Source organism: Rhinoderma darwinii, chromosome 10, assembly GCF_050947455.1.
Source record: "Rhinoderma darwinii isolate aRhiDar2 chromosome 10, aRhiDar2.hap1, whole genome shotgun sequence".
NCBI classification, from domain to species: domain Eukaryota; kingdom Metazoa; phylum Chordata; class Amphibia; order Anura; family Rhinodermatidae; genus Rhinoderma; species Rhinoderma darwinii.
In genome coordinates, this window is record NC_134696.1 from 45,973,745 (window position 1) to 46,001,719 (window position 27,975).

The window sequence follows — 27,975 nt, forward strand, 5'->3', positions numbered from 1 at the left end:
GGTGTTTTATGCCCGCGGCGCTCAATGGCCGCGGGTGAAAAACGCAGCGAAAATCGGCGTGCAGGGACAGGAAAATCTGCCTCAAAGTTCCAAACTGAATTTTGAGGCAGAAATTCCACCTGCAAAATACTCTGTGTGAACATAGAGTTCCCCATACTCCTGAACACTAAAAATGCACTGGTACATTTTCTACACTGTGGCTGCAGAACTAGGCAGACTTGTCGTTCATACCAATGGGAAAGACCGGTGACAACCCCTGTAATGGCAGCCATATTGGTTGTCACCCAGCCCTGCAAATGTAGCTGCTGAAAGAAGAGGAGGATCCATGACTTCTATTTCTAAGGGGTAAATCATATAAGAAAATCACATTTAAATGTATTTACAGTTATGCCGTTTTTAACACTACATAGATAATACTCCTGCCTGTGGATCGATTCTGCGCAGTGGAGCTCATTCTGCCCCGGAACCATTTCGAGTTGTCGAAGTTGTGCCGGAATGTTTACTATGCTGCACCCGAGCGCCACACAGCGGCAAGACGCGGAAGTGATAAGAAGCTCAGAGTTGTATTGCTGCGCTCAGGTCAGTGGCTGACGGTCTGCAGACTATTGGTACCGGCCTCCGGCTGTGCGATATCTTGTATTATAGACGATGGTATTTAGCTGTGAGACACCGGTGCTATCTGGGAATTGTAGTTTACGGTGATGTGTTAGAAAGTTGTGCATCGTGAAAGTGACGAGTCCTGACATGTCCTGCAGTGCAAGGGAGCGGCGAGGCGGACGCGCCGGGAGTTGTAGTTATACAAAAATCGTAAAACTCCGGTTACGTAGATTAGCTTCATAACCCTACATACAGTATAGGTATTATTGATGTTTATAACCCCCATCATCCTTCATAGTATCGTTATACAGCGTTGCCTTGACAATTAGAGGGGAACCTCCCAGAAATGTATTGTTTTGGCATATCCTATCGACGCCTCAGGAGACACTTGTGGGGGGGCTGGGACACCTGAGCTGATTATCCGGACTGTTGAGCACCGGAGTCCCCCTGTGCTGTTTGCTGATTTCCATGACATTGCTTGCAGTAGAGCTCCGCTGAATTTAATGGAGCTCTATGTAAAACACTGCAGTAAGTTTAGTAATACTGTTGCAGGGTTGAGTTTTGTCGCTGTGTCTGATCCGCAGGCGTCCCATCCATGTATTGTGGACGAGCACTACATGTGAATAAAGTCTATAGGGGACGGCTAGTTTAGTTTTAATATCTGTCACATGCCATTACGTGAAGTTCTGGCACTTACTAATTGCTTCCCTTGCTAGTAACATGGACAGGGGTGCATGTAAACAATTGGGCGTCGTGGTAGTTATGTAATGTACCGCATCACTACTGTGTCCATAGCGCCCCCTACTGGTGCACATATATTGAAGCCATTTCTTACACTGGCACTTCCATATATGCTATGGGGATGCTATGCACGCAATTCAAGAATTTCAAGGATTTGTATAAAGAAAACTGCTGGTCCCAGATGTCCCGACAAACCCCCCATACTTTCTATTTTAGTAAACGCTTGTATTCCCCATGAAATAACAGTTCTTGCCGTTCCTCTGTTGTTCCTCCTAGATATGTATGACTAAGTAAATGTAGAGATTTAAGAAAAGATGGCCTGGAATTATTTAAGGTGTAACTAAACTTTTAAAAAACTTTTGACATGTCAGAAGTTTGATCAGAGCACTGAAACCCAAACTGATCGGTAAAACAAAGAGGCAGAAGCTCAGATGAGCTCTGTGTCACTTCGTTTCTGATCGGCTCCACTCGACTTTCCTTGAAAAGGGTATACGGGCTCAATAGAAAGACTATGAGTCCGTACACCGCTCGCTCAGATTTCCAAGCGATCGGTGGGGGTCTCTGTGCTTCGACTCACTCACTATTACATGTCAGAAGTTTTATAGAAGTTTAGTTACACTTTAATGGAGACTACAAGTATTTACTAAAACAGACATGTCAGGAGAGCCAACAGATCGGATGATGGGAAAGAGCTTGGTTCTCTAAGCTGGACAGCCCCTTCATAATGTATCTGACCTCTTCAGATTAGGGCATCTATTAGACACCCTATAATCAGTAAACCAACGGTGAAATGACACATACTAAACGTACCCCAAACTCCTACTTGTTCCCCTGAGATGACCGGTGGTTTATTTATAACTGTAGTAACTTGCTTCTTTCCACGCTTTTGATTAAATATGAATAGACATGGCTGCACGGGATTCTTAAAGGGCTTCTAAGATAATCCTAAATAGCTTTAAACCGTGTAAGCTCCTATAGTCCTAACACTTTCTAATATATACTGTGTCAGCGGCTCTTTGGAACCTAAGTCTGAGGGGGTTGGGGACATAGAGGTGGCTATACACCTTAGATAGCTGTTAAGCTAAATGCTTGCTTTGCTGACCGCTATTCCTCCAGACCCCCCCCATACACGTCCGAGCGTGCATGTGTTCTCATCGGAGAGAGGGGTGGACATGGCGGCGGGGGCTTATCTCCCCTGAGAACATACTATAGGGCATGTTTAAATCCAACATGCTTGATCCATCATTCCCCCGGAATCTGCCACCTGGGGAAAGTTGGAACACCCCCATACATATTACATGGTCGGTGAGGAAGGGCTCGTCCACACGCTCCGAAATTGCCACGTTTTTTCTGGCCGGGAAAAAACGCGTCAGAATACAGTGGCAGTATAGTGGATGAGATTTAACAAATCTCATCCACACGCTGCGTAAAATTTCCGAGCCGAAATTGACCTGCGGTGCGTAATTTTCGGACCTCAGCATGTCGATTTCTGCTACGGAAACAGGCCAGAATTGCTGCGTTTTTCAGAGATGTCGCCATCTAACATTGGGAAAAACGCCGCAATTTACGCACCATTTTCTGCCGCAAAAACCGCAGGAATTGGTGCGTTTTTGCCGCAGCAGAAAGCCTTTGACTATCAGCAGAATTGCTGCAGAAATTTTCTGCAGCAATTCCATTATGTGTGGACAAGCCCTTAGACTGACGTTCACCTGTGTATGGCTGCCTTTATAGCGGAGATCCTTTACAGGGACAAGCTGTACGCCCTGCTTCCTCAGGCGCCAGTCCCTGAGACAAAGTGGTATAAGTTTTTCATAATATAGATAACCAATCAAATAGAGCACTTTCTATTTAAGGAAAATATTAATAATGCAGAGCCCCTGAAAGCCGCTATAGTGAATCTTCAAGGCCTCGGAAACTGCTGATGACTCTACAAATGATCCTTTCCCCTCTTAGGACTGCGTGGAGATGAAGTGCTATGTTAAGGGCACAGATGGCAAACACAGTCCTATTGAGCTCCAGGATGGAGTAGGAGTCATCCTGGGAAGAGGACCGGAGACCTGCATCACAGATAGAAAATGTTCCAAGAAGCAAGGTTAGTCACCTCTTCATTCATCTCTATTCTATGGACCATGCATGTGACATGATCCCTTATAATACATAACTCAACTCCTGCAGAACCTCTTTCTGAAGAATAAGGTAGAGATTGCTGTATTTATTCATGTAAAACTCCCTCAAAAAGGTGGCCTGCAGCATCTGTGGTATGTATAGTGATAGTATTCAGCAGCTGGGACACAACTGTGCAGCTGCTGAAGAACCTCTTTCTTAGAGAGGGAGCACTACAAGTCAGTCAATCAGTGGTTGGTACAGGAGAAGGAGCATCTTGTTATTGTGAAGCACCGCTTATCTCTGCATAATCATCTGGTTCTGACATCACAATTTGATGTGTCTATAAAGATTATTTACAGACAGTAGAACATTTCTATAGATGAATATAATGTAAACTCTTTCTGTCTTGCAGTGGAGCTTGTGGCCAATATTCAGAGGAGAGTTGTTCGTATCACACAGGTAAGGGACATGTGATCTGAATTGTTCCCAAGATAAACAGGATATATGAAAAACTGTTCTATTTACATCACATGTCTGATCCACAGAGGGCTGTATCCTGGTATAGATTTATATCCTTAGGCCAGGATCACACACACAGCTTTGATGCAGTTTTTGCTCCATTTGAGCCAAAGCCAAAAATGGATCAGAAAGGTAGAAAGAAAAGACTGACACATCTCCTTTGTTTTGTGTCCACCCATGTTTGGCTAAAAAAAACAAACTGCATCAAAACGGTTTGTGTGACCCTGGCTCCTTTAGGGCTAATGTTAAATAATGTGTGATAATAGCAGGGAAAAAGGGAATGGGAGGAAACCTCCAGCTCACCAGCTTCACACGCCTGTGTTCAATATCGCCCGGATCAGCCGCGACGGCTCACGGCAAGTAACAGTAGCAAAAAAGAGGAATGATCCAGCGATGTGTAGTATAGGTGGGGGAAACTCCGTTCCCACTTTATTGGAAAAATAATCACACGGATGATACAACAAAGTGACAGAAAACACCAGGAGGGTAACAAGGTGGTAGAAATGGCACGAAATGAAGCCTACGTGTTTCAAGCACTGGCTGTGCTCTTAATCATGGCTCAGAATAATGTGTGTTTAAGATGAATACTTGCTATGTACTAATATATCCTTTATGTAAGTTCTGTGCCGTTTGCTATATCGGTTAAGCCCCACCACAGCAAGCCTTCTCTCCAGTCTGCCAGCCACTCACATCCATAAGATGGTGGAGGGGCATGTGACCAGATACGTCATTTAGCCTTTACCATTGCGCCAGCAAAAAGAAGGTATCAATAAGTGCCATGTATTCATCTTAAACACACAGTGGTAACATCAGCGCTAAAGTTACCACCCCCGTCAATGTAAAGCTACCCATGCACTTTAATATAGCTATTTCTCCCGACGCCACCATAAATATGCCCATGCCGAGAGTGCATGTTATTTTAATGGAGAAAGCGGAATACGCTGCTGCCAGACACCTCTTTCTCCTGCTGGAATAAGATTGTGCATGTTCTACTGATATTACACAGAGCACCAGGAATAGTGGGCATTTTACACTGTATAAACGTTTTCTGCGGACTTCCATCTAATGTGTAGCGTCCACTTCAACATTCTTTAAAACTTCCAATACTATTAGTTTTCAAGCTTCTCCTCCTATTATTATAACCACTATTAATCTCGCCATTCTATTACATGCTTTGATTTTAATCCTTTGGAAGGAAAATAAGACATTAGAGGGCTACATCACCGCATCATGGGGCCCCCCAAAAATGTTGTGATTCCTTGCTACTTCTGGGTAGCGCAAAGTAAATCACAGAGATTTGGCCATTAACATCCTGTAGCGGATCAAGCCTTCCCTCCGCTGGTCATTTGGTGGGGGTTGGGGTGCCTGACCTTTTTCTTTTGCAGTAATATTATAGATTATTGCACATCACAACTCTTGGCTCTTTCTAGGTATTGAACTCCGGTATATTATGTGGTTTTTACCAATGTGCTTAATTCTAGCTAGGTGCAAATCCTACATCGGTTGGAGGGGTAAAGCTGAAGCATGGTGAGAGTACATTGATGAATGAGGATCAGACTCTGTATATGGTGAATTCCTTATACCCTTATACTGTCGTGTTCAATAATGAAAGCCCAAAAAACACTGGGAAAACAAAGGCTACATTACAGGTGAATAAAAACCCATCGGGTGCTGCCTCTCCAAGGAAAACTATTACAGACTTTTTTAATGCATCAACATCAGAAAGCAGCAAGAGGACCCAACGGGAGGAAGACGGTAAATCAGAGCCGAGCAACAAGAGGACAAAGTTTCAAGCATCTGCCTCAAAAGCTACAGAAAACAGTGAGGATTCAGAGGAGGAAGACATTTCCCGTAAGCTTAGAGAGTTGCAGGAGATAGCAGCCAAAGTGATCCAAACAAGCACCCAAGCTTCCAGTGACCCTCCGGACCCCCAGAGAGGCGGAGCCTGCAGCAAAGACACCTGGGAAGAACATGGCAAGCTCTTGGTGTTTAACAAGAAAGGGGTACAGCCATCTTCTAAGGTATAACGATGGATAAATTCGCCTCTACATGCACATGTTATCTAGCAATAAAATCAAGCATATCCCTAGCAACATATCGGCAGATTTAGTGCTCCTTATATTTTACATGTACCAGCCTCATTCATATTCATGTGTAATAATATAATCTCATGGGGCCTCGTTTAAACCTAAAAGAAAATAAAACAGCCTTTTTAGCCATAGCAACTAATCCGAATCCAGCTTGTAATTTCTCAAACTCCGGTTTGTGTGGGTGACACGGCCACATTTTTAGACAGATGTAATACACAAGGCCCATTCGGAGGAGCCTAAACTCATCAGAAGGGGGTTCAGTTTTAGAAAGTTCTGCATCCGTGTTACCAAATCGCCTGCATATTAAATTCTTATTAAATAGCAGAGCATTCGGACCGCACACATTATTATACTCTTGGAAAGGAAGGTTAAATAGCGTTATTGTCAGGGTACGTTCACACGCAGTGACCAGAAACGTCTGAAAATACGGAGCTGTTTTCAGGCGAAACTACTCCTGATTTTCAGACGTTTTTTTTAACAACTCGCGTTTTTTACAGACGTTTTTGGAGCTGTTTTTCAATGGAGTCAATGAAAAACGCCTCCAAAAACGTCCCAAGAAGTGTCCTGCACTTCTTTTGACGAGCCGTCATTTTACGCGCCGTATTTTGACAGCGATGCGTAAAATAAAGGCTCGTGGGAACAGAACATCGTAATTCCCATTGAAAGCAACGTGCAGATGTTTGTAGGCGTATTAGGGAGTTTTTTCAGGCGTAATTCGAGACGTAAAACGCCCGAATTACGTCTGAAAATAGGCCGTGTGAGCATACCCTTAGGATAAGCCATCAATGTTTTAGGCCTGGAAACGCTATAAGCTGTATAGATTAAATAATACATGTTCTAAAAGGGGAAATTCAGCATAATATCCTTATCTGACGTCAAGAGACGTTTATTGGCAGTGGTACCTTGGCTGAGACCCTCGTCAAACCCTTTAATTGAACCCTGGAGGGCCAGAATCGCTTGGGACGCAGTTGGATATTTCCATGACTGGAATTCTGACACTTTTAAAAATGGCTGTTCCTACAGCGTTGTATCTAATGTGTAAATGAATGCAGCGCGGCTGTGACAATCCACAACAACAAGTGACAGATTCCCCCAGTAGTGCCAGCCTACGTTATAGGTGTGACATCAGAAATGATCATTGAGGTGTTTTAATTATCAACCTGGGTGTTTCTTGTTCGCTTGTACTATTTACACTCCGGGCAATGCTGGCACATACATGGGTGGTAATATAGGATGGATGTAGCAGAAGCAGACTATCACTTAATCTTCTCACCTGGATTTCATTCTGTCCTGCTGAGTTGACTAACCTTCTTTAATATGTTGCTATGGAGATCAGTCATTTTATATACCACCAGTCTTGATTAAATTACATTGCTTATGGGCTGTGCAACTGTTATTGTGTTATTTACCTTGTAGATCGCCGGGTTTGACATTGATGGAACAATTATAACTACAAAGTCAGGGAAGGTCTTCCCAACAAGTCCGGACGACTGGAGGTAAGGGATGTTTTACTTTGTGCTTGTCTTGCTCCTTATTTTGTTGCTAAAATAGATACATCACCTATCTACAGGAGCTGACGGAAACAGCCAAGTGCAGCGCTTGGCTGTTTCCATCAGCCCTATAGATATTGAAGGGAGCGGCAGAGAGCATACGTGAACACTGCTTGATTCAAACTCCTCCTCACTGCGGTCGTGCAGTGAGGAGGTACAGGAGGCTCGGGTCCCCCGTTCTAGTGATTGGTGGGGCCCCTAGCAGTCAGACATTTATGACCTATCCTGTGGATAGAAGCTAAATGTCCTTTGTGGTAAAATCCTATTATATACAAATAATAAAAGCATAATGTATAGATACAAATATAATGTAGCCATGTAGTGTACGTTTACAGAGATTTTCTATAATAATCAAATCTTTTCCACATTATAATTATTACTCACTCACTTTTACAATATTAATGTCATTGGAGACACTGCACCATGGGTATAGGCCCTTGCCACTAGGAGGCCGACACTAGGTTGGGAAAAAGTGTTGGCTCCGCCCAGGCAGATATGACCCGCTTCTCATGTCTGCTGCACTTTTTATTTTAGTTTTTATTTATTTCCTTCTTTCCTTTTCTCGTTTCCCTTTCCCTTGAAGGCGGCTTCTGCCTTTTACATCAATGAGTACATCGTCCTCTCCTCCTTTTGCACACCACCCCCCCCCCCCCCCCACATCAGCGGGAGCACTGCCCCAATGTGGTTAGGGCCATTTATCTTGCTGCCACTTAGTCGTTCAGAAGCTCTATTTGTGATCCCCCAAAGGGCCGCACAAGGGATTGGCGGCTTTCAGGGCTACCATTTCTTGCTGGATTCGGTCAAAGGGTAAAGTTCCTTCCTATTGGACTACCAGCCACTCCACAAGGGCAGTCAGTGCATCCTGGACGGTACGGCACCAATCGTCAGTCTCTCAGGTTTGCAAGGCTGCCACCTGGGTTTTTCGGTGCAAACGTTTACAAAGTTCTACCAGATTCATACGATGGCTTTCTCTGATCCCAGCCTGAGTGGCAAGGTATTCCATGCTACTGTGTGTTAAGCGGGTCGAATGGCAGATTCCTGCCTTTGCCCACCCTCTGGGACCTCTTTTGGGTGTCCAATGGTGCTGTGTCCACCAGTCACAGTAACTAGCAAATTGGATTTTTATACTCCCTGTAAAATCCTTTTCTCGTTGATTGGAGACAGAACTTGCACACATTTGTTTTCCTGGCCCCGGAGCTCTTGTTCCGGTTGTTTGTTGCTTTGCTGCCGGGACCTGGATGTGTTGTTGCTGTTCTGTTCTTTTATTCTTCTACTTCTTCTCTACAAACTGATTAGTCTAGTGTGTGTGGGAGGGGTACGGCCTGTCACTTTTTTCCTACCTAGTATCAGCCTTCTACTGGCATGGGCCAATACCCATGGTGCTGTGTCCCGCGATGAATTCAATGATAAAAGTATTTTGCAGTACGTACAAAAATCCAATTTTTTCTCTCCTCCAGAATTTTATTTCCTGAAATTCCCAAAAAACTGAAAGCCCTTTTGACAGATGGATATAAGGTGAGTAAGGCTGTTCATTTTATAGTTCATTGTTAGTCCCAAATGCTTGGGTAAGGATATGTTGAAGTCTGACAGAAAATATGTTAAATGGGGAATCTGCACCATATCCTGATTTGTACATTTGGATCGTGCATTAAAATCTACAGGAATTTGTTCGTCCGCTGCATTTGAATGTTGTTTTGGTACGGATTTTGTGTGTGGAGTCCGCAGTAAAAATCTGCTTCAAATCTGCCATCTCTGAATATAGTCTAATGTGGCCACACAGGGTAAAATTCATGCGGAAAAATCTGCAGCAACTACAAAATGAAATTCCACGCCGATACTCACACCAGCATTTCACCCTTTGTGATGGCAAAAAAAAATATTTCGGCCAACTTGTGCAGTTGTGTATTTAATTTTATATATGTATCTTTTTCATTGTCTTCTATCAGGTGGTCTTCCTCACAAATCAGATGGGAATTAGTCGGGGTAAGCTCAGGCCGGAAGTTTTCAAAGCCAAAGTGGAAGCTGTTTTGGATCAGTTGGAAATACCTGTTCAGGTTTGTGTGCTCTAGTCCAACTTGAAAGGGCTTGTCTGCTTTTGGACAACCCCTGTTTATATGAATGCTCCCTCTCCCGATGTTCAGCTGGGGAAGTGTTTCTTTTCCCAGCAGCAACGGAGGTGTCCTCAGAAGTAACAGAATCCGCTTCTGTCTTTTTGCACAAATTATTGAAATAACGCAAAGCAAAAAAAAAAAAGTTATGTGAATACCTAAAGCTCAGGAGTCTCTGGAAACAGCGGGGGAAGCCGCTTAAATATATTCTCTAGTCATTTAAACAACTTTTTACATGGAAAACTGAATCAAATCATAGAAACAATAGATCCCTGAGCTCAGTTTCTCCCCCTCTATCCTATGTTGCCCTCAGATAATGGGGAGCATAAAACTCCTCACAGATCTACTTTAAAGGGGTTATTCAGGAATTTTAAAAATGTTCCTAGGGCAGGTAATGGTAAAAAATAATAAACTGTCCGATAGTCACACCTGAAGGGCTCCCCTGGTCAAGCGCAGTGGCTCCGGTACTGGAAGCTCCTGCAGCGGACACGTGTCATTCATCGGTCACATGCCATTAACTGGCCTCAGTAGTCACGTGTCATTCTTGGCTGCATCACCGCTGAGACCAGTGATTGGCTGCAATGCAGGAGCTTCCGGAACTAGAGCAACAGTGACCGGACCCGCTGCGCTGGAACGGAGGGCATTTCAGGGGTGATTATCAGATAGTTAATTATTTTCTGCCCTAAATTTTTTATTTTTTTTGAAAAGCACCGGATAACCCCTTTAAGGATACTTTTTCTAGTTTATTGACTAGCTCATGGATGAGCCTTAGGTAAGTCTTTATCCTAGATATGATTTCTTGATAAGATCTATTGTATTTTATTGCAGGTTTTAGTGGCAACTGGTATGGGCATGTACCGTAAACCTGTCACTGGAATGTGGGATTACCTGTGTGAAAAGGTGAGACTCGTGAACAATCCCACTTCATATATAGATTAGCATTTATACTATGATAGTTTATTGCCTCTGTGACAGCTCAGTTCTTTGTTTTTATTATGTCAAAATAATTAACTATTTTCTCCTTTAACCCCTTAAGGACACGGCCAATTTTAGCCTTGAGGACAGAGCAATTTTTTTTACATTTCCCTCTTTGCGTCCTGACGCTCATAACTCTTTTATTTTTTGTACGACGTAGTTGTATGAGACTTTGTTTTTTGCGGGACGAGTTGTACTTTATGTACGTACCATTTTTTTGGTACAAATACGTTATCGTTTAATTTCTAGAAATTTTTAATTAGATTAAAATGCAGAAAAAAAAGCAGTTGCGCAGCAGTTTTAATAAGTTTTTTACACCATACACGGATCATCATAAATAATGTTATAATTTGTTGTACAGGTTGTTACGGTCGTGGTGATACCAAATATGTCTATATTATTTCATGTTTTGGGACTTATATTTTAAAAAGTTGATTTATTATAAAAAATGTGTATTTCTGTGTAATTTATCTACTTTTTATTTATTTACCATTATTTTTTTTTTACATTCATTTAACTTTTTTTTTTAATCCCATAAAGGGATTTATCATTTTGATTTTGTATTTTGTAACTGTAATGTACTGGCATAGATCTATATGCCAGTACATTAGCCTGTTACTGATCGTACACAGGCAGTTGTTAGGGCATACCTCAGGAAATCTGTTCAGACAGCCCTGGGGTCCTTCACTGGACCCTGGGCTGTCTGGCCATACGAGTTGTGGGCTTTGATCGCGTCACAGTTATTTTCTGTGACTCGATCAATGTGCAGTCCCCTCTCCTTGAACGCCGCGATCAGCTGTCATCTCGGCGTTCAAAGGGTTAACAGCGGAGAGAAGATGTTTCTCTCCTCCCCGCTGTCAGAGCGGGGCCGTGGCTGTGTATTACAGCCGTTGCTCTGCTCTCGATCGCGCGCACAGACGCGCGGCAGGGACGGCTGTCACACAGGACGAGTATGCTCGTCCTAATGCGCGAAGTGCTCGCCGCTCAGGACGGGCATACTCGTCCTGTGTCGGCAACCAGTTAATGTACAGGGGCTCATATAAGTAAACCTGCTAGTAGTTTAAAAAAAAAAAAAAAGCTTTAATTATATCGTTTTTAAATGTTTGCGCATGTGTTTGTGCTTTTTATCTAGGGTAATGATGGCGTTACAGTGAAGAAGGAAGACTGTGTATATGTCGGAGGTAATGATCAAAGTTCAATATATATATTATATATAGCTCAGTAATTCCCTAAAACCACTGAAGGAGGGCCTAGGAGAGAGCATTGCACAGTAGAGACCTTCTTTAGGTTACGCAGCTCAGTAGCTGTTCTGTAATGTTAGTCATTGGTGGGCGGTTGGGTGATCATCGTTCTGCCGGTATATTTTGCTGCCAGATGTCTGTCTTCTGTTTATATATAGAGAGACATGTTATAACCCCTTTAACCAGTTCAGGACTGGGCTATTTTGCGCCTTCAGGACCAGACACCGTTTAGCCTTTTTTAGCACGTGTTCGTTAAACGGCTATAGCTTTTTTATTTGTTGGGCTAACGATGTGATTTTTGTGATTGTTTTTTTCCGTAGACAATGCAGGTTTCTTTTTTTTTTATTCTTTTTATACACATCCTTTTTGCTATTTTAGAATTTTTGTTCTTAAAGTTAGAAAATAGTAGTAAAAAAATAAGCTTTTTTACATTTCAGCAATTTTTTTTGGTAATAACATAGTTTTACCCTAAATTAGACCTTTATTTGTGATGGTCATTGTCTACCGTAAATTTTAATATATTACATGTCTATATTAGGGTAATAGACTAGCGTTACGACAATGATTGGCGGGGGGACGGGACGTTTTTTGGGGTGGGTATTTTCTGTGTATTTATTATTAATTTTTATTTGCACTTTACTTTTATTTTTTTATTACTATGGTCTGTCCCTCAAAGGTCAAAAAAGACCTTTGGGGAACTTTATATTTTTTTTTTTCTCTCTTTTACACCATGCTTTTACACCATGCACAGCAGCCCCAGTTACAGGGGAAATCAGCCCTCTCATAGTGACCATTGTCACTAATAGGGCTGTGCTGGGTCTAGTAAGACCCAGCAGCAGCCTGCCACTAACGACACCCGGCGATCATGTGACCAGTCACATGAACACCGGGATCAATAGAGACAGCGGCACGGCCGCTGCCTCTATTCCTATACATAGCACTCATTGAGCGCTGTGTACAAGTGATCAGAGAAGACAGAAGCAGCGAAAGCCACTGACAGCCGGAGACCCAACATTCAGCTGCCCGATCGCAAGTTAAAATCCGCGCCGTAAAAAGTCTATGGCTCGGGTGTTAAGGACCCCGACCGCTGGCCGTAAAAATACAACCAGCGGTCGGGAACCAGTTAACCTTACATTCTTCCTGCCCCATCAACACTGATGTGCTATTGGTCTTCTACAGAGGGAGTGATTAACCTAAAGTTGTGTTATCTGATGATTGAATGTTTTCTTTAAAAGAAAAAAAAAAAAGCAATAATAATTTTGTTCAATTATGTTACTCGATATGTGAAATATGCACTAATACATATTTTTTCATACCAGGGTATGAGTAGGTAATGTGGGTTCTTGGTATGGTTTGGTGTCTGAGCTGAAAGATTTTTGTAATAGTGTTTATTATTCATGACCTTATTCCATTTGCACAGATGCTGCTGGAAGACCTGCAAACTGGGCGCCAGACCGCAAGAAGAAAGATTTCTCCTGCAGTGATCGCTTGGTAAGTGGTCTAAAGTCGGCCTAGTTGGAAAAAAATTTGCCTCTGATCCAACTGGTATTTCAATATTTTTCACAATGTTATAGGATAAGATAGAACAGGTCCAGGGGTACGTGCACATAAAGGGATTGTCTTAGACATTTTTTATTTATTTTTAAAAAAGGCTCTGTTTCTTATAGTAGCAGCTTCACTGTTGTTTATTGGTTTTGTTTGGTATAGCAGCTCCAGCCTGTTCACTTGAATGGGACTGAGCTGCAGTACCAGAGACAACCCATGTACAAGAGTGGTGCAATTTCTGGGGGAAAATAGACTTACTTTTCTAATCTCATGCAACCCAGTAGTAATTAGCAATATTTATAGATATCCACTGTTGACAATTTAATCAGGTTTTCCAATGAACTACAGGGGGACCCGCAGTGCAATCAGTATTGGTTTGTAATGGGAAATATAGTGCAAGTTATCTGCCACAATGAAGAATGGAACATTATTGCAAATATTGTTTCTGAACAATGTGGCACATTATCAAGCTTATTAAAGGGGTATTATGGCATATCCACCTTTTGGGGCCCGCACCTCTCTAGAATGGGGAGTACGGAAACAGACGTACTCGCTGAGCTGTGCTGTTTTCCTAACTTCCATAGAAGTGAGTGACGTAGTGATGGTGACATAGATGTAATAATAGGGCTGTGTTTACATCTGCATTGGAGGCATCGCCAGGATCCTCCATTGCAGATTAAGTCAAAAGTGGCTATAAAAATGGCACCGCGTGCACATTTTTATTTTTACCGGTTAAATTATGGAAACCCGCCAGACCCCATTAAAGTCAAAAGTGTCTGTCATGTGACTAATCCGCCACAGCATTGAATTCCGAAACAGCGCAGATGTGAACAGAGCCTTAAAGTCCTTGTTGATCGGCGCTTGTTTGCTCCTTTCACAAGGAGCTATGTATAAGGACGAGCACACATTACTCCGGTCGCTCGTCCCCATACGTTATCATGTCGGCGGCAGCGCGTCTCCCTGTTTACACTGTGAGATGTGCTGCCGACAACGATTATATTTTACTTCTTTAAAACGATACGATCAGCAGATGATTGAGTGTTTGCTCGTTCATCTGCCGATCGCTGCCCTGTTTACACAGGACAATTATCGGCAACGAGCGTTATATTAACACTTGTCTGCCCGATAATCGACCAGTGCAAAACGGCCTTTAACCATTGTCTCTTCAGGTAGTATTAACAATTAAGAACAAAGTGGCACCTGAAAAATAAGCTGTGATGTTATTTACCGTATTTTTCGGAATATAAGACGCAGTTTTTAGCAAGAATAAATCTTGCTAAAAAGTCCCTGTGTTTCATAGTCGGCAGTCAAGGGATCCGGCAGCGCCGGGCCCCCTGCCCGCTTCTTACTTAACCCCTTCCCGACAATAAAAAGTGATAAAAAAAATTGTATGTACCAAATAATGGTGCTAATAAAAACTACAGCTCGTCCGGCAAAAAATAAATCCTCACATGAAAAAATGTAAACGTCATGGCTCTCAGAATGTGGTGAAACTGAACAAATTATTTTTTTTAACCAATAGTTTTTTCTTTGTAAAAGTAGTAAAATATGAATTTTTTTCCTATTTTCTGTTGTCTAAAACCTGGGTGCGTCTTATAGTCTGAAAAATACGGTACTTCGTGTATCTTGTAAAAAAAATAAAAGTTCAAGACAGTAAATTGTTATGTTGTTCTGTAGTTTGCAGTAAACCTTGGCATAAAGTTCTACACTCCAGAGGAGTATTTTCTTGGCTGGAAGAAAGCTGCATTTCAGTTGCCTGCCTTTGATCCTGTAAGTATAAACACAAAACCAAAAGAGGAACTATTTTACATAATCCTATTTTTATATTTAACTGCACCAGCTGAAGGGGGATATTTATGGCATATTCTGGGGGACCCACACCTTTCTGGAAAACGGGGTCCCCAATGCCCCCCAAGCCGGGTCATGACTGAGCATGGCAAGGATGAATGGAGAGGTCGCCGCGCGGCTCTCTCTATTCACTTCTATGGAAGTTTTGAGCCGAGTAAACACACCTTTAGATTTAAGGGTGCACCATGCACTTGAAATAATCATATGTAATCGAGCTTTTAAAAAAAAAAATTCAAGCTCAACATATTGTTTTCTTGCTGTGTTTATCCAGATTAAGGCAGAAACTAAGCCCATGTGATGTAAGCAGGCCATTTGTGTTTAGAACGAGAAAAAATACTCCCGAACATCAAATTGCACAACAAGACTAAATCACTGACGTTTAACTAGTAATATAATACAAATCACCTTTTTCAGCATCCAATCCTGATCTGAATTTAGAGGGGTTGCCACATCAAGACAGCCCCTGTTCACATGTATTCAAAAAAGAGGGTTACCCACGATATGAGCCAAAGCTGAGAACTGCTACGTAATAGCGGCTCTCACTATGGCGGCCTGACCCGTCCAGGTATTACATGGTTGGTCATTCATTTCAATGGCTGGCATGTAATACTACATTTCCAGATGTATTTCACTGTAGAGTATTAAACAATAGGGGTTAGTTCAAATCTAACTTTCACTAATTCTTTATAAGAAAACATTCGAGCTAATACTGACTAAATTGTGTGACATCCATGACTACTATTGTGCATTAAAAACCGTAACGGAGATGTATGAACTACGGCTTTTGAGATCACATTCAGAGATATTAATTCACTATTGTTTTTACTTCAATTAAATAGGTTGTAAACTACTACTCACACTATAAATAGGTTGTATAGCAAATCAGAGTGCCCAAAGCGTTCAAGAGTAGAAAAACTAGCAATAGATAGGTGCCCTATATGTCCCTATGTTAGTCACCGGTGCTGTCTCCTCCTATATATCTTGCCCCACGTGTCCCACCACGTTTGAGGTTACTGCCATGATTTATCAAGTCCTATCAAGGGCTACAGCATAATAGCATGCAGCCAGACACACTATTCTCAGCACTTGTTGCTGTTATCGGCAGATATGCAGGCCGCATTCAGGTGCCCAGATGCTCGTAATTTAACAAGGCAAACACACCGCCAGTGGCATAACTACCGCTGTAGCAGCCCCCATGGCCGGAGGCTCCGCTAGCAGCCGCTTTGGCTGCTACAGCGTAACGCCACTGAAGGGGTTGTTCCTACAAAAGACATGCATCCCCTATCCACAGGATAGGGGATTCATGTGTGATCGCTGGGACGCCCAGCGAGAAGGAGAACGGGGGACCGAAAGTCCCCCCGAAGTTGTCCATGACAAACCTCGGACTTCCGGGGTCTGTGTCGGCAGTTCCATAGAAATGAACTGTGCACCGGTCGCGCTTGTGCGCATGCGTGACCAGCGCTCCTTTCATTTTTATTGAACTGCGCAGACCCCGGAAGTCTGAGGTTTCTCATGGAGAACTTCGGGGGACTTTTGGTCCCCCGTTCTCCTTATCGCTGCCAGCGATCACACATGTATCCCCTATCATGTGCATAGGGGATGCATGTCTTTTGTAGGACAAACTATAGGCCGTTTTTCTTTTTTGGGGGGGTTGGGGCTGCATGGCGTTATCTACATGGGTTTAGGGCTGTATGGCGTTATCTACAGGGGGGCTGTCTGGCGTTATCTACGGGGGGGGGGGGGCTGTATGCCGTTATCTACAGGGGGGGGCTGTCTGGCGTTATCTACGGGGGGGGGGCTGTATGCCGTTATCTACAGGGGGGGGTTGTATGGCGTTATCTACAGGGGGGCTGTATGGCGTTATCTACAGGGGGGCTGTATGGCGTTATCTACAGGGGGAGGGCTGTATGTCGTTATCTACAGGGGGAGGGCTGTATGGCGTTATCTACAGGGGGAGGGCTGTATGATGTTATCTACAGGGGGGCTGTATGATGTTATCTACAGGGGGGCTGTATGGCGGAATCTATAGGGAGGCACTATCTACAAGGGGGGTTGTGTGATAACAAGGGGAGGGGGGGACCCAGTCAAAAATTTGCTATGGGGCCCAGACTTTCCTAGTTACGCCGCCACGAGGTCACAGCACCCATGCAGCTGATCGGAGGTAACACTTCACTACTCTCCCCCTGGAGTCCCCAGCATGTCAATTTACTGTAGAGGTGTTGTCTTCAAAAAGGGCAAAGGCTGGATTTGACTGTAAACCCGCCACCGAAAAAACAAACAAAAATTTTTATGTCGATAGTAAAACCTTGGCGACCATTGTGTCTTAAGATCCTGGTGTTTATTTTCAATGAACTAGTTGTGAGCATAATGGCCAAACAATATATACATGTCAGTCATCTTCCCACATGTTCTGTACTTGTTATATATTGATCGTCTCCTGTTCTACCAACAGAAGGCTCTAGATCCCAATGGTCCACTCTACGATCCTTCATCTTCCACGCTGGCATCCTCTTCTCCAGAAGTAGTAGTAACTGTTGGCTTTCCTGCAGGTATTTAATATTGTTAGATTTATTATTATTATTATTATTTAGATGTATAATATGACATATTCAGAGAAGTTTTGTCTTGGTAATATGTTTACTTGGTAGCACTTAAATAGGCTCATACAGTTGCCATGCTGCAAGTACTACTCCCCGCATGTGACACCACCACAACTCTGCCTTCTTATGGAGAATCGGAGGTGCCATCCCTATAGCTCAGAAGGGCTGGTGACACATGTGCATATCAATACAGTCAGCTACTATGGACTATGGCAGGAGATATGTCTAGTCTGAAGCTAATATTGTGGTTGTAATGATATATAATGTGATATCGGAGGCCAAGCCCTGGCAGAATGGACATGTGATGTAATGCCATCTTAATGTGATGTAATGCCATCTTAATGTGATGTAATGCCATCTTAATGTGATGTAATGCCATCTTAATGTGATGTAATGCCATCTTAAAAGTGAAGACATGTTCTGAGCTGTCTGCCAGCTATGAGGTATAAAAAACACCGAAAAAGGCCATACTTACAAATGGACACAGCCAGGTCTGAAACGCTGATGAAGGCGAGTGAGCAGGTGCTTTAAATAATAATAGCCACTCCCACTAGTCTTGAGGGGAGTGGTATGTGGTGCATGGGATGTGTAGTAGGAATAATAAATGAATAGTGTATGTGCAAGTGTAATAATGTGAGTGAAATATAGGGGGCAGTAATGAGTGAAGTGCCTAAAAAATAAATGAATAATGGGATGCAAGTGTGTGAAACATGGAGGAATAGTGTGTAAGTCATGAGGCGCAACGTGACTAGCCAGGTAGAAGCCTATTTGTGACGCCTTGATAATTCATAGAGCGGGCTACCCTGCTTGCTAGGCCAAACAACAACACACCATGCTCTCCCAGCATCAAAGACCTGGCTGTGTCCAAAAGAAGCGAATATAAGTAATAATGAAAAATACCTGGGGTATTAGTGATCATTTTGGCCAAAAGGACGCAAGCTCGCAATCCACGACAAGGATCCCCAGCTATGAGGTATAGTATAAGCAAATTATATTTCAAAATATTGACCGATTTAATTCAGATGATAATTATGAAATTCCTATCTGGCAGCCCAATGACACTTCTGAGATCTGCGGTTTATGCGTTTTTTATTTATTCAACCGGACTATAGGTTGAGAGTAGTGCAGCACACATCAATACGGCTATATACCAGGTCTGTTAATGTTTAGCTATTATAATGGGGGTCCTGTCCTACAAGATGCATCCAACATGGTTCTTGACACTCAACTGCCCTAGGTGTCCATTGAAAACCATGGTCACTGAATTGATTCCAGTGTCCACTACAGGGGGATGAGCATTTACGTTCGCTCCGAAAAAAGCCTCAGCGAAAAAGCTGCTAGTAGGAGGACTGAAATATGTAGGGTATAAAGGAATGATTAATGTAGCTGCGCCCATTATCCTTTATATGAGGAATTAAAGAAAATGGCCACCCTTGAACACCATTTTGTTTTGTTAAATCTAATGCTGGGTTCACTCGTCAGTCGAAAAGCATTTTTTGCTGCGGTCTGTGGCAAAACTCATTTTGTCACGATTTTCTGAAAACTGAAACAAGACGGCACGGGTTTGCCGCGGTGACCGCTAAACCACACATTTTGATATGTAAACACAGCCAAAATAGGTCCAAAATTCTGTGCTGATACATTTCCTAATATACAATATATGGAAAAAATTATTGGGACACAGATCTTAATCTTTGAATTCAGGTGTTTCATTCAGTCACATCGCCACCGGTGTATAAAATCCAGCACTAGCCATGCAGTCGCCTTTACATACATTTGGGAAAGAATAAATCATTCTATCGATCTTACTGATTTCCCGCCTGGTACTGTAATAGGATGTCACCAATACAACAAGTCCGTTTGTGAAATTTGTTCCCTTCTAGATATTCCACTATCAACTGTGAGTGGTATTATTGCAAAGTGGAAGTGTTTAGGAACCACATTAAGGCTGGATTCACACGAGCACATTAACGTCCGTAATGGACGGACGTATTTCTGCTCGAAGTCCCGGACCGAACTCAGTGCAGGGAGCCGGGCTCCTAGCATCGTCGTTATGTACGACGCTAGGAGTCCCTGCCTCTCCGTGGAACTACTGTCCCGTACTGAAAACATGATTACAGTACAGGACAGTTGTCCTGCAGAGAGGCAGGGACTCCTAGCATCGTACATAACTACGATGCTAGGAGCCCCGCTCCCTGCACGGAGTTCGGTCCGGGACTTCCGGCCGAAATACGTCCGTCCATTACGGACGTTAATGTGCTCGTGTGAACCCAGCCTTACTCAGTCACCAAGTGACCTGCCATGTAAAGTTACAGGGCAAGGTCGCTGAGGCGCATAGTGCATAAAAGTCGCCAACTCACTGCTGACTCGATAACTGCGGAGTTCTAAACCTGCTCTGGCATTAACATCCGCACAAAAACTGTGCCCCGGGGAGCTTCATGGCATGGGTTTTCATGGCGTGGCTGCATACAGGCTTTACATCACCGAAGACAATGCCAAGCATGGGATGGAGTGGTGTAAAGCCGCCACCACTGGACTCTGGAGCAGTGAAACGCGTTCTGTATCTATCTGGTCGTCTGACGGAAGAGTCTGGGTTTGGTGAATGCCAGGAGAACGTCACCTGTCTGACTGCATTGGGCCAACTGTAACGTTTGGTGCAGGAGGGATAATGCTATGGGGTTGTTTTTCAGGGGTTTGTCTAGGTTCCTTAGTTCTAGTGAAGGGAAATCTTAATACTTCAGCATATCAAGACATTGTGGACAAGTGTAGCTTCCAACTTTGTGGGAACGGTTTGGGGTTCGTCCCTTTTCTTTTCCAGAACGACTGCTCCGGTGAATAACGGCATGGTATGAGGAGTTTGGTGTGAAAGAACTTGACAGAGTCCTGACCTCAACACCTTTGAAATAAACTAGAATGGAGCTTGTGAGCCAGGCCCTCTCCCCCATCATCAGTGTCTCCCATCATCAGTGTCTAACCTCACAAGTTCTCTTCTGGATGAATGGGCAAAAATGCCCAAACTCCAAAATCTTGTAGAAAACCTTCCCAGGAGACTGGATGCTGTTTTATCTGCAAAGGAGGGACCAACTCCATATTAATGCCTATGGAATGTGATGTCCTAAAAGATCCTGCAGGTGTGATGTGTAGGTGTCCCGATACTTTTGTCCATATAGTGTATTTCTACAAGTCTTGATTTAAAGCTCCAAATCCCCTGCTAAGACACCGTTAAATGATAACATTGTGGGTGCCCACAGCCACCACTATAGTGAGTGTGTGTGGCATATTGTGCTAAGAAAACACTATGCTGTCAGCTTCTTAGCTCCCCTAGGGGCACCCAGAATAACTTTTTATCTGTAGGGAATTTGGAGTTCTGTGTAAGGAAAACTAAGCTCCAACCAAAATGAAGAAACAAACCGCACATCATTTTGGACCTAAAAACAATGTGTTAGGCCTCATGCACACGACCGTATTTTTTCCCACCCGTAAATACTGGCGTAAATACGGCTCCGGTGTCACATGTATTCGACCCGTTTTGCACCAGTATTTACGGACCCGTGCCCGTAAATATGGGTCCGGTGTCACCCGTATTCCACCCATATTTACGGGCACGTTTTTGGCGGCAAAATAGCACTGCACTAATCGGCAGCCCCTTCTCTCTATCAGTGCAGGATAGAGAGAAGGGACAGCCCTTTCTGTAATAAAAGTTAAAGAAATTCATACTTACCAGGCCGTTGTCTTGGTGATGCGTCCCTCTCTTCACATCCAGCCCGACATCCCTGGATGACGCGGCAGTCCATGTGACCGCTGCAGCCTGTGATTGGCTGCAGCGGTCACATGGGCTGAAACATCATCCAGGGACGGCCAGGACGTCGGGCCGGTTGTCGAGAGGGACGCGTCACCAAGGCAACGGGCGGGAGACCGGACTGGAGGAAGCAGGAAGTTCTCGGTAAGTATGAACGTTTTTTATTTTTTACAGGTTGCTCTTTATTCTGATCGGTAATCACTGTCCAGGGTGCTGAAAGAGTTACTGCCGATCAGTTAACTCTTTCAGCTCCCTGGACAGTGACTATTTACTGACGTCGCTTAGCAACGCTGCCGTAATGACGGGTGCACACATGTAGCCACCAGTCATTACGGGAGCTCCATAGACTTCTATGGACTGTCCGTGCCGTTATTACGGCCTGAAATAGGACATGTTCTATCTTTTTTAACGGCACGGGCACCTTCCCGTAAGAAAACGGGAAGGTACCCGTGGCCAATAGAAGTCTATGAGCCCGTTATTACGGGTCGTAATTACGACCCGTAATAACGGGAGTTTTTACGGTCGTGTGCATGAGGCCTAAGGCCCCATGCACACGACGGCAAAAAACCTCCGTTTTTGCGGACCACAATTGCGGTCCGCAAAAACGGAGCCATTCACTTTCATTGAACACTGACACCTTTCCGTAGCACTACGGAAGGGTGTCAGTGCCGTGGAAATGTTCCGGGAATTATGGAACATGTCCGTTCTTTCGCATTTTGTGGGCCGTGCTCCCATACTTTGTATGGGAGCACGGCCCGAAAATGCGGCTGTCAGTCAGCGGCCGGCCGTGATTGCGGGCACGGTCGTGTGCATGGGGCCTAAAGGATCTGCAAGACACAACTTCTGTGTCGACGCCCATAGGTAATCAGTCTGCACCTGCTTCTATGTCTGTGAGACTGACTCCATCTTCCACCACCCAGGATGGCAGGCTTAGGAGTGGGAGAGCCTATCACAGCCTGGCCAGACGGAGCAAACTCCCGCCCTCTGTCTATTTATACCTGCCTTTCCTGTTCCTCCTTTGCTTGTGATTCTTCTCTGCTGGTTTCCTGGCCCTGCTGCAGCTTCTTGAACTACTGATCCTCTGCTTGTGATTGACCTTGGCTTTTCTGACCACTCTTCTGCTCTACGTTTTTGTACCTCGCTCATCTCCTGGTTTGACTCGGCTCGTTCACCTCGCTTGTTGCTCACGGTGTTCCCTTGAGCAACTTCCCCATTTCCCTGGCTTCTTTGTACCCTTGTCTGTTTGTCTGTCGTGCAACTATTGAGTGTAGGGACCGTCGCCCAGTTGTACCCCGTCGCCTAGGGCGGGTCGTTGCAAGTAGGCAGGGACTGAGTGGCGAGTAGATTAGGGCTCACTTGTCTGTCTCCCTACCCCGACATTACACAATGTGATGAAAGTTAAAGATTCACTTGGTTTTGGATTCATCATAGAAGTTATTAATACTTTGTGTCCTTAGAATCCGTGTCTTACCTATCTAGTATGAACGTACAAGGGCAGACAAATCAAGCTTTTTATCTTTGGTTTTTTGTTTTTTTTTTCCCTAGCTGGAAAATCCACTTTTATAAAAGAACACCTGGTGCCAAAAGGTTATTCATATGCCAACAGGGTGAGTAGATGGTAGATAATGCTTTCAGTAATCGTGATGTTCTGTATTGCCCTGCTTACCCGCAGTGTTCTTCTGGCAGTAGTAAGTAGAATTTATACTGGTATTTGCCTGCTATCCCGATGTGTACATATCTGTTCTAGGACACGCTTGGAACATGGCAGAAGTGTGTTGCAGCCTGTGAGGACGCACTGAGAAATGGCAAGAGAATCGTCATTGATAACACCAACCCGGATGTAGAATCTCGTAGCCGGTTAGTATGTGATTGTAACTCATTTCTGAGATAGTAAATACTTTTATTCCTCATGAAATATCAATTCTGCAGCATCGTTTTTAGAACTACGTTACGTCGTTCCCCTGTTCCATGTACACTGTGAGTAATACCCATAAGTCATGTGATATACTCCTGTAATCCGTCAGGTACATCAGCTGTGCACAGAAGGCAGGAGTTCCAGTCCGTTGCTTCTTCTTTACAGCCACTCTTGAAGTAGCGAAGCACAACAATCGGGTACGTGTGAATACATAGTCCCCCGGATATAATGTGTATCATTTATGGCCTTCCATAACAATCCTTCACTTGTTCACAGTTCCGGGAGATGACCAGTAAAGGACACGTTTCAGTAAATGACATGGTCATTAATAGCTACAAGTAAGTTCGTAATACGAATTCTAGTGTCAATAATATCGTGTCCGTGTTGTTTGATATTGCAGCTTCGCTATGGGGCTGAGCTGCAATACCAGACAGAGGCCATGGACAAGAGTGGCGCTGTTTCTAATCTCATACAATAACTTTTAAGTGAATGTGCAGCTTTCTTTTTTTTTTAATCTTAATCGGTTCAAAATTCATTTATTGTGTTTGGAGCATTGTTTTTCTGATACAAAGTTCAAAATCCCTAGCATAGGCATAGATTTATAAGACAACATTCTGACTGCCTGCAGGCGCCACTAGAGGGAGCATACTGCATACATTAACCGCTTCGCGCACCACGACGTGCTTTTACGTCCTGGTGCTGGGGGTAAAACGATTGCTGGTTCAAGTCCCCTAGGGGGACTAATAAAATGTGTTTAAAAAAAGTTAATTGAAGTTATTAGTAGTTAAAAAAATATATATATTAAAAAATTACCTCTAAAGTAATGTCAAAAATAAACAAAATTGGTATTGCTGCGTCCGTAAAAGCCCGAACTATTGCAACGTACCATTTTTTAACTCGCGCGGTGAACGCTGTGAAAATTTAAACTGCCAAAATCACCGTTTTTTGGTCAACTTCGCTCTCAAAAATGTTTTCAATAAAAAGTGATCAAAAAGTCGTGTGTACCAAAAAATGGTACCAATAAAACCTACAGCTCATCCCGCAAAAACGAAGCCCTCACACCGATCAATCCACGAAAAAATAAAAAAAGTTATGGCTCTCAGAATGCGGTGACACAAAACAGTTTTGTTATTTTTGTTTTTTAAAACAGTAGTAAAATATAAAAATTAACTATATAAATTTGGTATCACCATAATCGTATTGAGCTGGAAAATAAAGTTAAGGGCCTGTTCACATCAGTGTTCGTTTCCGCTGAGTGGTTCCGTCTGAGGTTTGCGTCGGGTTAACCCCTCAGCGGAAAGTCAAACGGAAACCTTCAGCTTCCGTTTCCCTCACCATTGAATACGATGGTGACGGAAACCTAGCTAATGATTTCCACCTGTCACCATTGTGACAGGGTTCCGTAGTTTTGGACGGAATCAATAGCGCAGTCGACTGCGCTATTGATTCTGTCCAAAACGAACCCCTCAGCGGAAACTAACGCTGATGTGAACATACCCTAATTTGTCGTTTTTACCGCACGTGAAAGCAAAGAAAAAAGGGGGAATCGCGTTTTTTCCCAATTTCAGCCCGCAAAGAGTTTTCTTTCAAGTACTTTAAATTGTGTCTTTAGAAACTACAACTCCTCCCGCAAAAAAAGAAACCCTCACACCACTCTATTGACGGAAAAATAAAAAAGTTATGTCTCTTGGAATGTGGGGAGTGAAAAACTACAATGAAAAAGCAAAAAATGTCTCCGTCCTGAAAGGGGTTAAACTCAATAATAAAACTTTGCTCCCTCTAGGGGTGGCTGCCTGAGCATTGGAGACTAATGTGTAAATTAAACAGGCTCTGTCACCAGTTTATAACTTGCCTATCTCCTACCTAATTTAATAGGTGCTTTATTATAGATAACTACTGGATTTTTTTTGGAGCGGTTTAAAAATGTTTATTTTTGACCAAGTTCTGAATATTTTAAGATTTATGCAAATTTGTTCTTAATCCCTAACTTAGCGTTTTTTTAACTTTTCACCGAGTGGGCGTTAAAGAAAATTGTATGATGCTGACCAATCCGCGTCATACACTTCTCTTCATTCCAGCCCAGCTTGATCCACAGCACTGCGTGATCTCGCGAGATCACACTGTGACGTCACTTCCTCCTGCAGGTCCTTCACCTGAGCGATTAAAGACTGTACAGACATCGCCTCCAGCCGTGCCAGGACGTTTATCCGAATCTGCAGTGGCTGGAGGCGATGTCTGTTCAGTCTTCCATCGCTGCGGTGAAGGACTCACGGGATGAAGTAACGTCACAGCGTGATCTTGCGAGATCACGCTGTGCTGTGGATCAAGCTGGACTGGAATGAAGAGAAGTGTATGACGCTGATTGGTCAGCGTCATACACTTTTCTTTACAACGCCCACTTGGTGAAAAGTAAAAAAACGCTGAGTTGGGCATTAAGAACAAATTTGCATAAATCTTAAAATGTTCATAACTTAGTCAAAAATACAAGTTAAAAAAAAAAAAAAAAGACAGTAGTAATCTACACTAAAGCGCCTATTAGATTAGGTAGGAGATAGGGCAGTTATAAACTGGTGACAGAGCCTCTTTGAACTCAATAATAAAACTTTGCTCAATCTATTGGTGGCTGTCTGCAGCCACCACTAGAGGGAGCATTGGAGACTAATGCATACATTAAACTCAATAATAACACTTTGCTCCTTCCAGGGGTAACTGCAGACAGCCAGAATTCCATCTTATAACTACTTTGTATATGTGGGGGATTTGGAGCTCTGTATCAGGAAAACAGAGCTGCAACCACTATAAGGATAAATTGAGGAATAAATTAGCACAGTATTTTGTGCTGAAAATGGGGAGAAAAGGTGGGCTTTCACTTAAAGATTTCCATGAAAATGCATTTTAAATATGCAATACAAAAACAATATATTTTTATTATATCATCTCTTACGTATTCTTTTTCTCTGTGCAGAAGTAAATTTGTGGCTCCCTCTCTGAATGAAGGTTACAGTGAAATTCTTAAAATCAATTTTGTGCCGAATTTCAAGGATCCAGATTTAAAAGCTGTGTATCAGCAATTCTCAGAGGGCTGAGTTACAGCTAATACAATGATAAGGGATCAGTCATCACCCAATCTAAAGAAGCCGAAATATTTTAGTTACTACATATTGGAGAGGCAAAAGCCACTCCAGACTTGCTCCTTTATTTGTGACTGCAGAGTGAATGACGCAAGAAATCGAAGTTGCTTGAATTGCATTCTCTTACCAGACGGTGGCGCTGTTGATATGAAAAAGTTCATTCTTTATTTTTTTTTTTTTTTTTTTTTTCTAATGCACATTGTTCTTATTGTTAAATAAATACAGTTGTCCAGACTGAAAAGAATCACAATCATTATAAATGTGGAAGTGATTATATCCATTACTGGGACTGACCCTCCATTTACAGGAGTTAGTGCAGACTGAATGACACCTTATGTCTTCTTGACATTGCACCCGTGCCAATGATGTCATTTCTTGGCTCGCACACATGCTGTCGAGATCGCTCAAATATGTCCCCTAAATGCAGGCGCTTAATAAACACTGGAACATTTTCTCTTCTTGTACCTTGGCTGTTCTGCTAGTTTCATTAAAAACAAAATTCTTCACAAATTCCTAATGGAACACACTGATAATCTGCTGGCATTGTTCACATCAAGAATACTATATCTTCAGCTCTGGAATGGGGGTTATACTTCTCCTTTAATTCCCCCTAAAGTTGGTAATATCTAAACTATAAGGACATCAATTGTATAGTATAAAAATCCTATTCAAACATTTCTGACAGAATTTGGTAACATATGCAGGATGGCATTGAATTATAGCTTCGTTGATAGTGGCCATTATCACACAGCTCTCCATTAGCCGAAAATGGTTTGTAAGTTTTCTCTATTATACAGTTAGAATCAGTTTCTTTTCTTGGGCTGCATGTTTATGTGTCAGTCTGCACTGTAGTTCTGGCATTTTGTTCATGAACCTGGAAGCAAGGGATGCTGTACATTCCACCAAGACAGGATTGCTACAGTCCATGGAACTGTTGGAAGCAGATACACTTTACACTTTTAACAGTTAAATATCAACAGGGCTGCTCAGTGAAAAACTAACTTAATCAAATTGCAATGAACTCTATATTTTGAATGCAGTTAAAGGTTACCTGGGACTAGAAAATATTTTTTTTTTTTTATAAAGCTGTTCAGGATCTGTGTCTCAGGGTGTACAATAAAATTGCTACATTTGTTTATTAAAACCCTGCGTCTTACCTTTTGTTTTCATGAGTTATATCCCAAACTGACAGTTTGGGGGAGAATCTAGC

At 43.0% G+C, this 27,975-nt stretch overlaps 1 protein-coding gene across 2 annotated transcripts; it reads left to right on the forward strand.

Annotated features, from left to right (window-relative positions):
* The first annotated feature begins 478 nt into the window (after positions 1–478).
* PNKP (polynucleotide kinase 3'-phosphatase) lies at positions 479–27,909 on the forward strand. 2 transcript variants are annotated; one of them, XM_075839831.1, is made up of 17 exons: positions 479–579; positions 3,292–3,430; positions 3,857–3,903; positions 5,445–5,984; positions 7,470–7,549; positions 9,061–9,118; positions 9,550–9,657; positions 10,540–10,611; positions 11,819–11,867; positions 13,348–13,418; positions 15,150–15,242; positions 17,773–17,869; positions 23,265–23,326; positions 23,467–23,576; positions 23,744–23,831; positions 23,911–23,972; positions 26,600–27,909. In XM_075839831.1, the coding sequence occupies exons 1-17, from the start codon at positions 496–498 to the stop codon at positions 26,718–26,720; spliced, it is 1,881 nt and encodes a 626-aa protein (XP_075695946.1). In that variant the 5' UTR covers positions 479–495; the 3' UTR covers positions 26,721–27,909. The 2 variants fall into 2 exon arrangements, with proteins under 2 accessions (XP_075695946.1, XP_075695947.1); XM_075839832.1 differs by lacking the exon at positions 479–579 and having other exon boundaries at positions 3,323–3,430; positions 5,449–5,984.
* Positions 27,910–27,975: the final 66 nt, after the last annotated feature.